Raw genomic sequence first — 13,099 nt, forward strand, 5'->3', positions numbered from 1 at the left:
TCTTCGGAACTGCGTACAAATTCAACTCTATCCATTTTTCGGGTAAACAAAGTTCTAACTAATACTCTGGATTACATTTTTACCTTGTATTACCCCCGTCAATTCAGCAAACTGACTCATAGTTTTCACTACTAGCATTCGAATTTGGTTTTATCACTCAAAAATTATTTTAGCCCGACATACTTATTTTTTTTAATTTAAAATACTCTTTCCAAAATATTTTCAAATCCATATGTAATTAAGGGTGTGTTTGGTATAACAGAATATATTTTCTTGGAAAACAAGTAGTAATCTTACTCATTTTCCAGTGTTTGGTACGCAAATTAAGAAAAATAACTTCTCAAGAGTATTCATAAATAATTTAGATACAATAAACATGAAGCCATAGACTTTCGAACCAACAACCTTCCTAACCCATAAATTTGATAAACTTTTGAGCCGCTAAACTTCGAACCGGCAAACTTTCGAACCCTCTAAACACACAAACTTCAAAACACATAAATCTCTAAACTCATAACTTTGGAACTCGTAAAATTTTGAACCTGTAAACTGAAAAAAATGAAAAAACTAGCACTGAAAATATTAATTTTTTTTTGCCGTAGGGTAGGGTGGGGTGGGGTGAATGGTGCAAAAAAAAACAAAAAAACAGAAAACGGAAAATTAAAAATACAAAAAAAAAAATAATTTTTTTGGGGATTGGGGGATGGGTGGTGCAGAAAAATGAAAAATACAAAAAAAGGTAATTATTTTTTATTGTGAGGGTGGGCGGTGACGGAAAAGAAAAAAATAAAATATGCAAAAAAAATTATTTTGGAGGGAGGCGGGGTAGGCGAGAGAAGGGGAGGGGTTGAGGTTGGATAGGACACTAATTGCAGTTTTTAAAAAATATTTTCCTAAATTTTTCGAGAGAGTCATTTTTATTCGAAAAACAGCACGCCCTAAATCCAATTTTATTCGAAAAACAACACGCCCTAAATCCAGTTTTAAATTGGATTTGATTATACATTATTTACAAAAGAAACCTGGGGCGCGCGTCAAACAACGGTTGCTCCTATTTTCCCTCGTCTATCCCCTAATCCTCGATTGATCCCCTTCTCGCTCACATCTTCAAAACCCTAACTTCAACATGAATTCTTAGTTCATAAGCTTCCACTTTCAACAATGGAGGTCGAAAATTCAATTCCCGACCACAAGCTCTGCGGTTTCTTCCGTACTGCCGTTAAAATTTCGCCACAATCGCACTCCTCCGAGCTCCGCCGCACTCCCCCTGTAAATTCCAAGTGCCAAATAGCCGGCGACGGTTCCAATGTCCACTTCGTGTCTGAAAACGACGTCGTATTGTCCCCAATCTGTTCTCGGGAGGAGCAAAACGGCAGCGTTCCGACGACGAAAAAGTGGAGCAGAATTGGAATGGTTCATGGTAGTTTAAGCGTGGTGCACCAGTTACACAAGCTTGTAATGCAAAAATGCTTGAGAATTGTTGCTAGGGTTGTTGAGGTTGTGGATCGCGGCGGTGGTGATGATAATGGTGATGGTGAAGTTAGGGTTGTTGTTTTAGTGGACGTGTACTTGCCTATAGCTTTGTGGTCTGGTTGGCAGTTCCCTAAGTCTGGTCCTGCTGCTGCCGCGCTTTTCCGCCATGTCAGGTGCGCATATCCTGCCGTTATTTGAGAGATTTGCACAAAAGTACGCAACACCCTACATTGCACCTACATAGCGTGTTTTTAAGTTTGCAGCTGCATAACCCAGCAGCATAACAGTCTTATTTGATAGCTTGAAAAAAGCTAGTGATTTTTTTTCCGTTAAAAAGAAAAAAAATGGAGTAAATTGGGCAACTAATAAAGAAATGATGTCATACAAATTGGAGTTAAGTCTTAAACCATATGAAAGAGCATTTATAAATGGAGTAAATTGGGCAACTACACAAATCAAGAATCTATAGTACATCCTAGAAACAAATCATAGTAGTATTCAATTTTAATGGATAAAAATTTAATATCAAGACTTGTTTATGATATTCATAATTCCAAAACTTTGAAAACACACCAGGAATTGAAATTCAACAGGAATATTATACTTACGTGGACTGAAGAGGCTTTCAAAATTGGAGCTGAAGTTGGGGAAAGTTATGGAAGAAGAGGAAGAAGAAAGCAGAGGCTGCAATTTCGGGAGGAAGAAGAAAGCAGAGTCTGCAATTTCGAATTTTCTATTGGGGTAATTTCGGGATTAAGAAAAATTATAGGGGATAAGAATGTAATATTCTTGGTCAAAGCAATATGGCTTTTAAGCCAATTTTGAAAAGTTGGGTTTACCCAACTTGTTGGTTTTGGCTTTTTTAAAGCAGATTTTACCTTGTTTTAAGCCCTTTTTTTGGTTGCCAAACACTTCCGGAAGTTAAAAAGTGCTTAAAAAAACCATCCAAACAGGCTCTAAACCTCTCTATAATTATCGTGGAACCATGAAAATCTATTATGTAATTAATTTTACATTATTATTATCACTAATAACTTGAGCGTTCTCTATGCTTTCCCAACATTAAGGCTGCTCGGTATATTAGTCGAAGTGCGTGCAAGCTGGCATGTGTAGCACTGTCATAAAACAAAAAAGAAAAGAAAAAAGATAAAGTTCAAATGTACAATTTAGCTGGAAAGAAATAGTAGATGTTTTGATGGAAAGAAGGAATCTCTAGGTGTTGTAAAGTTCAAATATCCAAGAATTAGTTGTGTTGGTAGCTTGCACGCACCTGACAAAATCTACGTGGTACTTGCTACATCCCACTAGACCCTAAACCCTAAAAAACTATATTTGTACTTATCAAAAAAATAATATATATGTAATTCAAGAAAAAAGTAACAAATTTATTCATAGTGTTTTCCTTAACAACTAATACACTTATTTGCCCATTATGTTTATTGTTTAGTGTCGCCTAATTCAATAGAACTCATGGCAATGAGGTGCATGCCTTAATGCCTAGCCTTACATTGAAGCACAACTTAAGTAAGGCGAAGCACCCTCCCTGAGCTTTTCTGAGCTTCAATGCACCTTAAAATGAGCCTTTGACTAACGGATGAAGTGTGAAAAACTTTGTGAGCGCAACATGGAAAATCCAACTTGCACGTAAAAGCAATTGCAACATGGGTGTCAGAAAGTTTAACCACATTGTACAATTTTCTATGAGAGCGCTACACCCTTTTGGATACCCCACATTGGCTACCACTGTCCAATCTTGACTTGCTCTTGCTTCCATTAGATGTTGGAGTTATTTTCTGAAAAACTAGAGATAGAGATCCAAGAGACGTCAATTTTTATAGATGAATTCCTGTGAGGCGTCAATTTTATGAGTAAGCAAGATTGGGTTCATATTTTATGAAGGTGTTCTAATTGTGTACTATATAACTTTGATGTGCAAGGATACAATTAATTTATTTATTAAGTGGGAACTATATGTTTAAAAAAAAATATTATCTTATAAACTTAGTGAACTATAAATTTTTGTGCCAAGCCAGGATCATCCAAAAAGAATGTATGATTGAGGTTATTATTTTCTCCTGTTTATACCGTTACTGTTTTGTTAATTGTTAGAAAACTGTAAGTAGGAAGGACCTATTCAGCTCTGTCGCTAGTCAAGCTACTGATTGCTCATGTGGGTAATTAGGGAACAATAATGGATGATTAACGTTTAAATATACCATTGACACAACAGACAGTTGTTTTTTTCAGAAATTCAGAATATCAGCAGTACATTAGTAGTGTAGAATAGGTGCTAATGACTTTTCTTCTTTTTCTTTCCTTCCTTTTTGGGTGATGAAGGCTTTAATTTGACAAAATCAAGAGGAAAAAACTTCCGTTTTATTTTTGTTTTGTTATAGTTGGAGTAATTGTGACTTCAATGTGCAATTGCAGACAAGATCTTATTTAAAAATAATTTAAAAAAGTGTAGTTACAGGGATGGACTAAGATATTCTCTTCTATTAAATATTAGGCTGTCCGAATTTGCAGTTAAAGTAAATGATTGATTATTTTAACACCGTTACGCCGAGTGAACTAATAAGCTTTCACCAGCGGTATGTAGAATTTCTTTGTGAGTTTGGAGTTTTTGAAAATCAGCTAATGCTAATTTATGTCTTAAATATTTATTGTAACTGTGCTGACTATGCTAATGAATGTTCAAATATTTCTTTACAGTTGTGACTGGGAAGCTAGGAGTTCTATGCTTCAGTCTGCTAAGCTTGGTGTTGAAAAGGATTTTAGTATTTGGAATCTGTCTGACTGTCATGTTATAGGATGCAAACAGCACTGCAGTGCACCTGACCCTTCCAAGAAAAAGCTCTTTGAGCTCCATGAAATTTTTAAGAGCTTACCAAGTGTAGCAAAGAGGGGAAATCCTGATTTTTTAAGAGTGAATCCCCTTGATAGTAGTAGATCGGGTATTTGGGTGGTAACAGATGATATTTTGATCAATATTCTTTCTTCACTTTGTCCTGTTGATCTTCTAAGGGTCTCTGCAACATGTCGGCATTTAAGATTTCTTGCTGCATCAATCATGCCATGTATGAAACTTAAATTGTTTGCTCATCAGCAGGCTGCAGTTGACTGGATGTTACAGCGTGAGCACAATGTTGAATTATTACAGCACCCACTGTACATGGATTTTGTCACCGAAGATGGGTTTGCTTTCTATATAAATGCTGTTTTTGGTCAAATAGCCACAGGTCAGGCTCCTAAAATCAAGGATTTCCATGGGGGAATGTTCTGTGATGAGCCTGGCCTCGGTAAAACTATTACTGCTCTTTCTCTCATTCTGAAGACTCAGGGAACACTTCCAGAGCCACCAGATGGTGCACAAATTATCTGGTGTATGCATAATACTGACCAGAGGTGTGGTTATTATGAGCTTAGTAGTGAAAATACAATCAGTTCGGGGTTTTTATCAGCAAGTAGAGCTACTGGACTCAATGGCCGTAGGGGACAATTATCTTTAGATAAACTAACCCCAACGAAAAGCTTAGACTTCCCCACGTCAATTGGATCCACGGTTGTTAATTCAGCTGATCACATAGCAGCTGCAGAAATTAGTTCATGTACAGTCATGCGCTCCACTCCAACTAGGTATGCTGTAAGGTGCACCAGTAACTTTAGCCAGATAAAAAGAAATCTTATGTATGCATATGAAAATGAAGGGACGTCTCTCTTTCCTGAGAGGAATTCTAGGAAAGACTCGAAAAAAAGAAAGCGTGCTTCCAACAACCAACAAAGAAGCTTGACATATGAGAAACCTGGTTATTCAAAAAACATTTCTCGTGGTAGTAAGAGGTTTTGTGAGCCTTCTGCTGAGAACTATGTGATCAACGAAACCTGGATCCAATGTGATGCTTGTCAGAAATGGCGGAGGCTTGCAGAAGCTGGTGTGGCAGATGCTACTACTGCATGGTTCTGCAGTATGAATACTGATCCATTATATCAGAGTTGTAGTGTTGCAGAAGACTCTTGGGATCATAAGCAGCATATCACTTGCCTTCCAGGATTCCATACCAAAGGAACACCTGGGGGGCTGGAAGAAAATATATCATTTTTTACCAGTGTGCTGAAGGATAATTGTTCAGTTATGGATTCAAAAGCAAAGAAGGCTCTAATTTGGTTAGCTAAGCTGTCACCGCAGAAGCTGTTAGAAATGGAAACAATTGGGGTGGGGCAACCCATAATTCAGACCTCAGTTGGAGTTCCTTATGCCTATCATAAAATATTTCAAGCCTTTGGTCTTGTCAAGAGGGCTGAAAAGGGTACAACTAAGTGGTACTATCCTAGAGGTCTTGTGAACCTGGTATTTGATTTAGATGCCTTAAGAGTAGCTCTATGTAAGCCTCTGGATTCATTTAGGATGTATTTGTCTCGAGCTACTTTAGTTGTTGTTCCTTCAAATCTGGTTGATCATTGGAGAGGTCAAATTGAGAGGCATGTAAGACAAGGGCAGTTGAGAGTTTTTGTCTGGACTGATTATAAAAAGCCTTCTGCACATAATCTTGCTTGGGATTATGATATAGTTATAACTACATTCAGTCGTCTAAGTGCTGAGTGGAGCCCCAAAAAGAGAAGTGTATTGATGCAAGTTCATTGGCTGAGAATTATATTAGATGAAGGTCACACCCTTGGTTCAAGTCTAAGTTTGACCAACAAATTGCAAATGGCTGTTTCGCTGCGGGCTTCAAATCGCTGGTTGTTAACTGGAACACCAACTCCTAACACCCCTAGTAGCCAGCTTTCTCATCTGCAACCCTTGCTTAAGTTCCTCCATGATGAAACTTATGGACAGAATCAGAAAGCCTGGGAAGCTGGTATTCTTAGGCCATTTGAAGCAGAGATGGAAGAAGGCCGGTCACGTTTGCTACAATTACTTCACAGGTGCATGATCAGTGCCAGGAAAAAAGATTTGCAGAATATTCCCCCATGCATCAAGAAAATGATATTCTTACATTTTACTGAAGAACATGCGAGAAGTTACAATGAGTTGGTAGAAACCGTGCGGAGGAATATACTAATGGCAGACTGGAATGATCCTTCTCATGTTGAGAGTTTGCTGAACCCTAAACAGTGGAAATTCCGAAGTACTACCATCAGAAATGTAAGACTCTCATGCTGTGTAGCAGGACATATCAGAGTGACAGAGGCAGGTGATGATATTCAAGAAACTATGGATATTTTAGTTGAGGATGGTCTGGATCCGACTTCACAGGAGTATGCTCTGATAAGATATCACCTTTTATATGGTGGGAATTGCATGAGGTAAGTCATAGCCTCTGAGATCATATGTGGCATGATTTCGTTAGATTAAACGCATCATGATTTTGACGTTTTCTAAAACAATCTTTGTAGGTGTAAAGCATGGTGCCGTCTACCAGTGGTTACACCTTGTAAGCATCTATTATGCCTTGATTGTGTTTCTTTAAATAGTGAGAAGTGTACAATTCCTGGCTGTGATAACTTGTACGAGATGCAAAGTCCTGAAATACTGACGCGTCCTGAAAATCCTAATCCAAAGTGGCCTGTTCCAAAAGATCTGATTGAGTTACAGCCATCTTATAAGCAGGTAGGTCTAATTTTTAAGGACATACTGATTGGTGGCCTAGTTTATAGTTAATTTTTTATCATCCCATAGCGAACTACTTCTAATGTTATCATTATTCTTCTGAAGGATGACTGGAATCCTGATTGGCAATCAACATCGAGCAGTAAAGTTGCTTACCTTGTTGAAAGGTTAAAAGAAATACAGGAAGCTAATAGGATGATTATTAACTCCAACGAGGACCGAAGTGTCGAGGCTGTTAGTGGATCTCATGGGAAAAGCAATTTCAGCAGGTTTTCATCCCAAGGGTATTTGGTTGGGTCATCAAATGATTTCTGCAATTTAATTCCAGAGAAAGTTATCATATTTTCTCAGTTTCTGGAGCACATACATGTAATTGAACAGCAGGTAACTCTTACTTCATTGTGAGATTTTCATATTAATATGTTTATTATTATGTGATGGTCTGATTATTCCATTTTCTTCTTCTGGTAGTTAGCTGTTGCTGGTATCCGTTTTTCCAGTTTGTATAGTCCAATGCCTTCCGTCAACAAGGTATTGCAGTTTAACCACTCATGATTTTCATGATTGTCTTTTGACAAATTTCTTAGGATGATCACTATGGTATTTCCGCGGCCATTTAGTTATTTTCGCATGATTCAGGTGAAAGCACTGGCGACATTTCAGCATGATGTTGACTGCATGGCTCTATTAATGGATGGAAGTGCAGCTTTAGGTCTTGATCTGAGCTTTGTAACACATGTCTATTTAATGGAACCAATATGGGACAAAAGGTAATAGATGCATTAAGCCTGTTCCGACCTTATGACTAGACTTCATGTTTGTTTCCTTGTAATGCCTTTGGAAGAAGCCCATGGTGATACAGTTGCAGAATTTTTTCTTGTCTAAAGAAAAATCTGCTAGATAATGAACTGGAAATCCACACCTTTCTTGGGGAGAAAAAGTTCCATACAGTGAACCTCCTACCCACCCCCACTCCCTGAGGGGGCAAAAAAACTCTGAGTATGTTAAAGTATCTGCCTGAGTTCAGCCAACCTCTTTTTTTTTGAGTAAACAGTTCAACCCGTTGCTCTTATACTTTATTTAGCTGCCAGGGTCTCTGAGTATGTTAATGAATCTGCCTGAGTTCAGCCAACCTCTTTTTTTTTGAGTAAACAGTTCAACCCGTTGCTCTTATACTTTATTTAGCTATTGTTCTCTGAGAATAAAGAAGCTAGCCTGCCATGTGTCTGGACAGCTTTTTAACACATAATATTCTTTGACTTTTCGTGATACTTATCAGTATGGAAGAACAGGTGATCAGTCGTGCTCATCGGATGGGTGCTATACGCCCTATTCACGTGGAAACTCTGGCGATGAGTGGCACAATTGAAGAGCAAATGTTGAAGTTTTTACAGGTATTTTTGGTCTCTAATGAACGTTACAGTGATTTGGATTAATCCTTTGATCAGTGATCTGCATTAATTTCATTTCCCAAACTGATATCATTCTGATTTCTTAGTTCATACATCAGAAGTCCCATTTTATTATTGTGATCAACATATAGGGTGGTTATTGCCTTATTGGTATGCAGAAGACTAAATGATATTGTGGGTGATTTGCTTGCTAGATTTCTGCCCTAGCAAATTTTGAAAATTATTTAATCTGGCCGTCTTTTCCAATTAATACTCCCTCCATAACAGGAGAACTCAAATGACCCCATTTGAGCATGAATCTGAACTTCAGTATTTGCAAAAACTAGTTTATAACCATGGGTATTTGCTACTAAATTTCAGTAAATGAATTCTGTGATAAAGAAATTGATCTCGGGTCTAACTCAACCCCAAAAGCGTGAAGATTGTCCGAGACCATGTAAGGAGACCAAAGAACCTCATCCCCACCGATGTAGCCAACAAACCCCCCCCCCCCCCCCCCCCCCCCCCCCCCACCCCTCCACCCCCCACCCCCCGGCCTGACAACTGGAGCGTGGACAACATAATATAGGGGCCCAACATCGGGTAAACAATGAATTGGGATGAGTCTAGCTCTGATACCATGTAGAAGAAATGGACGTTGGGCGTAACTCAACCCCAAAAGCTAAATGCTGGTTTCAAGGTGTATTTCACTTGAGATACTGTTTCCACTCAAATTTTCAACTTTCACAAACTTTTCTCCAAGTGAAGTTCGTGTCCAAACACAATTGTATTCCACAGACTTTTTTCTCAAAAAAATCCCCCCATTTTTCTCAACTTCTACGTCAAATATTCTTTTTTCGCCTTCACCTCATATATTGTCCAAAACCTACTTTGTGTATAAAGCCTAGTTTTATGTATCGTGATAAGTTGGTCTACTTATGTATTCTCTTAGAAAATGGTTAGAGTCCAGTGTTTTTTTTAAGTGAAGAGCTTAAATGTGACAACGCAGCTAACATTTCAAACATGCACACAGATTTCATTGAAGTGAAAGATGCAATCCATTGAGAATACAAAAGATTGGTCTATACTTCAGTTTAGTACTTAAAACTTTAAGATGTCTATAATATAAACCTAATAATTACACCTTTCTTATAAGTGCTTCATCAATTAGTTTCATGGAAAATAAAACATTAAGCAAGTAAGATCAATTACAGTCAAACCTCTCTATAACAACCTCGTTTGTTCCAAATATTTTTGGATGTTATAGCGAAGTGCTGTTATAGAGAACATATATTATTACATAACATGAAAATTGGTTCCGGAAAAAAGCGTGGCTTTTATAGTGAAGTGTTGTTATATATGGATGCTGTTATAGAGAGCTCTGACTGTACAATATATGTTCAGCATGTTATATATGTCCCATAAAACATCAAACTAAGCATGAAATACCAGCCCCGAGGATGATTTATCGTTAAATTTCAGTCTGCAGTTTTAATTTCAGCATGTTGTCTTACTAATATTATTAAAGATTACAGTAGGAATAGAATCCATTACAGTACTCATATTTAAACTGAAAAGAAGAACAAGAAAGCCGGAAATGGAAAAGAGAGCAGTGCAATCATAGAAGTGAATAAAGAGGAGAACAGAGAAAAGCTAAACTGGAAGAAGAAGAAGAAATTGAGACCATCCAACTGGGAACTTGTTTATGCGATTGCGTATTTACAGTTTTGGTATATCTTTTGTAGGAGGCTGATGAAGGTAGGAGTTTGTTGAAGGAAGAATGTGGTAAACACGGTCATGATGGGGCACGAGCACCACGTGCATTACATGATTTTGCTGAAAGTAATTATCTCGCTCACCTTAACTTTGTTCGGACCAGTTCCAAGGCGTGAAGGTACACAAATATAACCATACGACTAATTCCAAGTTCAAGTGACAGTACTTATTCTGTCTGTGCATGCATATATGTTTTTTTTTGCTGCTACAATTATGTAATTAACTTTATTGCTCTGAAAATCTTCTACTTTTAGAAAATTATATGGCTTTTTGGAACTCGTAGTCATGGTTTGTGCATTTTAGACCAAGGAAATTGACATTTATGACCCTATTAGCATTTTTTGTGCTATTGCTTCGTTGTTTTACAGAGGGCGCAAATAGCGCACATAGAGAATGTCGCTTGAGATTGTTGTCTTGCGTAAACCTACAAATACATCGGTCCTTAGGCACAATACTGTGATGATTGAAAAGTTAAACCGAGACAAGATAGACCTAACTCACATGGAGAAAAGTTGTCTCAAAAAACTTATAATTTCTCATAATCCATGCAAGATTTGACGAAGAACAAACACAATGGAAGCAGAGAATCCATTTAGTCAGTACTAATTAGTTGTGGTACAGGCTTATTTTCATTATACTTATACTCGGCCACATACTTGTCGAAAGAATTTTCAAGTTTGGTTGAAGATTTTTATGTCATATAGAAATAAGTGAGATTTAGATAATCTCTAGTTATCGAGAACTCCAATTTATCTTTTAGTTGTCTTAAAAGACAAATTATGAAGTATTGAGATGAGATCGGCTTGCTGAACATATATTTACATAGCAAGCCTCCTAGTTGGAGGGATGGTTGATGAATTTAGTGATCGAAGTAAATGAGGGTTCACCTATTTATGTGACTAATGAGTCTCCCTGTATTTCGTTTTATGTGACTCTTTCTTATTAGTCCACTTCAAAGAGTACAATACATTTCTATATTTGGAAACAATTTAACTTTAACCTTCCCATTTTAATGAGAATCTTTAGAGCCACACAAATGTTATGATATGTTTAATATCACATGATCAAAAAATTGGAACAATATAGAGAAGATTAGAATGGCAGTTCCTGAAGAAAACCGGGGAGTAGTTATATAATATATCAGACATGGAACAGCTATAAAAAAACATATATAGAAGCAGTTCTCCAATGATTCTGAGGGGGAAACTCACCAGGTTGAATTAAGTGAGGCTGTTAAGTAATGAAGTCTAGTGCAGGGGCTTTTAGTGCGAGGGAGTTAGAATGATGTATTTCTTGAATATAAGTTTGACAAATCTGAACTTGAAAACCTTATCGAGTTTTCTCCTACAAAATATTGGTAAGTTGTTTTGCTGCTGTTATAATCCAATATCAGGGTTAGCCGCCTGATGTTCTGAGAAGCCTTTCGATTTCCGGACGATTCAGCTTTTGGTTACTCAGCATGGAGTCCTTTTTGATATGTACCATATCTTTAGGTACTTTTATCTCTTACTCTTAAAATTCATTTCCCTCAAGAAAACAGTTCCATTCTGACCTTAAAAAAAAAACAGTTCCATTCTGTACATCACTATATTGTGTATTTCCGTATTTAGAAACTAGTAGTGTGTCCTAGATGAAAGTCCTGGTATGAAGGTTTTAGAGTTACAAAAGCACTGCCAGGTTTCTCGTGTGAATTTAATTGTAGCCATAAGAAGCCATTGTTCCTGCATTTAAATTATTCTGTCTGTCACCATTGCCTTTAAGCGCCTTTGTTTCCATGACCAGAGGATGATTTCCTGCATTGATACCTGCTGTTTGCTTACATGGGTTTTGCATGATTTTGCTGTGCTTTTGACTTAAGATAGGATAAGGGGAAAAAAGGGAAGGGGCGCCTTTGTTTCCATGACCAGAGGATGATTTCCTGCATTGATACCTGCTGTTTGCTTACATGGGTTTTGCATGATTTTGCTGTGCTTTTGACTTAAGATAGGATAAGGGGAAAAAAGGGAAGGGGCATTAACCTCCTTTAATTGTCATTTAACAGGTTCATGTAGAACCTTGTGAACCTGCAACCTCCAATTAGCAGCGGTGAAAACTTAATTATAGCCCCACGGATTATACTTTATTTTGGGCTATGTAGTCATAATTTCCAGGTAGTTGGTAGCTGATTTGATTTATGGTAATCGGTGGCTGATTCCGTTGTTTTGATGAACTGGCACTGGAGGATCTTGGCTATCAAAGACTGGCTATCTGATCTGCCGTACAGAGGTTGTGCCAAGACTAATAACTCTCTTTATGCTATTGTCGCTCTTCCAGATAATTTGTCGCTAATTTTATTCTACTGGCGCCGGAGAATTCAGACATTCTATGTGGTAACCTGAAGTTCTTCAAAGGCATCCCACTTAGAATAGGTAGTTGATATTTGTACATGTATTCATCTGTTCAGAGGAATTCCACTAGTGTTGTATATGCTGAATTTTTTTTCTATTGAATCTTTCATTTTTGGAAAAAAAATTCAGTGCATCCATGAAATTGAAATTGATCATTTTTGCTGAATCTCTGGGCATCCATGTGCACATCTTGTTTTCCTGTCTAAGCTTATAAATTTTTCCTGCATTTCGATTGTTGCATCAGTTAGGAGTAGAGGGAGAAGGTAAAGAGGTGAATCGTGAATGAACAAATAGGGAAAAGAGATGTTTTGACTCTCCTTTTTTCATTTACATCAAAGAGTATGTTATCAAAAAGTCCACAGAACGTGGTGAACTAAGAGTGTGTTTGGATTGACTTTTAAACTGGTCAAATCAGCTTTTAAGTTCTTTTTAGCTTTTTTCGTTGTTTGGATTGGCTTTTA

The 13,099-nt window shown here is 37.4% G+C and overlaps 1 protein-coding gene across 8 annotated transcripts; it reads left to right on the plus strand.

The window, feature by feature from the left end:
* Positions 1 to 994: 994 nt before the first annotated feature.
* On the plus strand, positions 995 to 12,804 carry LOC107777458 (F-box protein At3g54460). Of its 8 annotated transcripts, none has more exons than XM_016597481.2 (10): positions 1,506 to 1,646; positions 2,067 to 2,214; positions 4,186 to 6,780; positions 6,871 to 7,084; positions 7,190 to 7,468; positions 7,556 to 7,615; positions 7,724 to 7,854; positions 8,364 to 8,478; positions 10,221 to 10,369; positions 12,293 to 12,804. In XM_016597481.2, the coding sequence occupies exons 1-9, from the start codon at positions 1,640 to 1,642 to the stop codon at positions 10,365 to 10,367; spliced, it is 3,696 nt and encodes a 1,231-aa protein (XP_016452967.2). In that variant the 5' UTR covers positions 1,506 to 1,639; the 3' UTR covers positions 10,368 to 10,369; positions 12,293 to 12,804. The 8 variants fall into 8 exon arrangements, 5 of the variants coding, with proteins under 5 accessions (XP_016452964.2, XP_075084434.1, XP_016452967.2 ...); XM_016597483.2 differs by having other exon boundaries at positions 1,508 to 1,646; positions 2,050 to 2,214; XR_012698136.1 differs by lacking the exon at positions 2,067 to 2,214 and having other exon boundaries at positions 995 to 1,646; positions 7,560 to 7,615.
* Positions 12,805 to 13,099: the final 295 nt, after the last annotated feature.

This window comes from Nicotiana tabacum, chromosome 13 (assembly GCF_000715075.1).
Source record: "Nicotiana tabacum cultivar K326 chromosome 13, ASM71507v2, whole genome shotgun sequence".
In the NCBI taxonomy this organism is placed as follows: domain Eukaryota; kingdom Viridiplantae; phylum Streptophyta; class Magnoliopsida; order Solanales; family Solanaceae; genus Nicotiana; species Nicotiana tabacum.

What these genes read in the sequence shown, in the direction of transcription:
- LOC107777458 (XM_016597478.2), top strand. Translation starts at nt 1,162, where the DNA reads ATGGAGGTCGAAAATTCAATTCCCGACCACAAGCTCTGCGGTTTCTTC. An exon ending in CAATGCCTTCCGTCAACAAG is followed by an intron (nt 7,616 to 7,723) that starts GTATTGCAGTTT and finishes CGCATGATTCAG; the next exon opens with GTGAAAGCACTGGCGACATT. An exon ending in GAACCAATATGGGACAAAAG is followed by an intron (nt 7,855 to 8,363) that starts GTAATAGATGCA and finishes GATACTTATCAG; the next exon opens with TATGGAAGAACAGGTGATCA.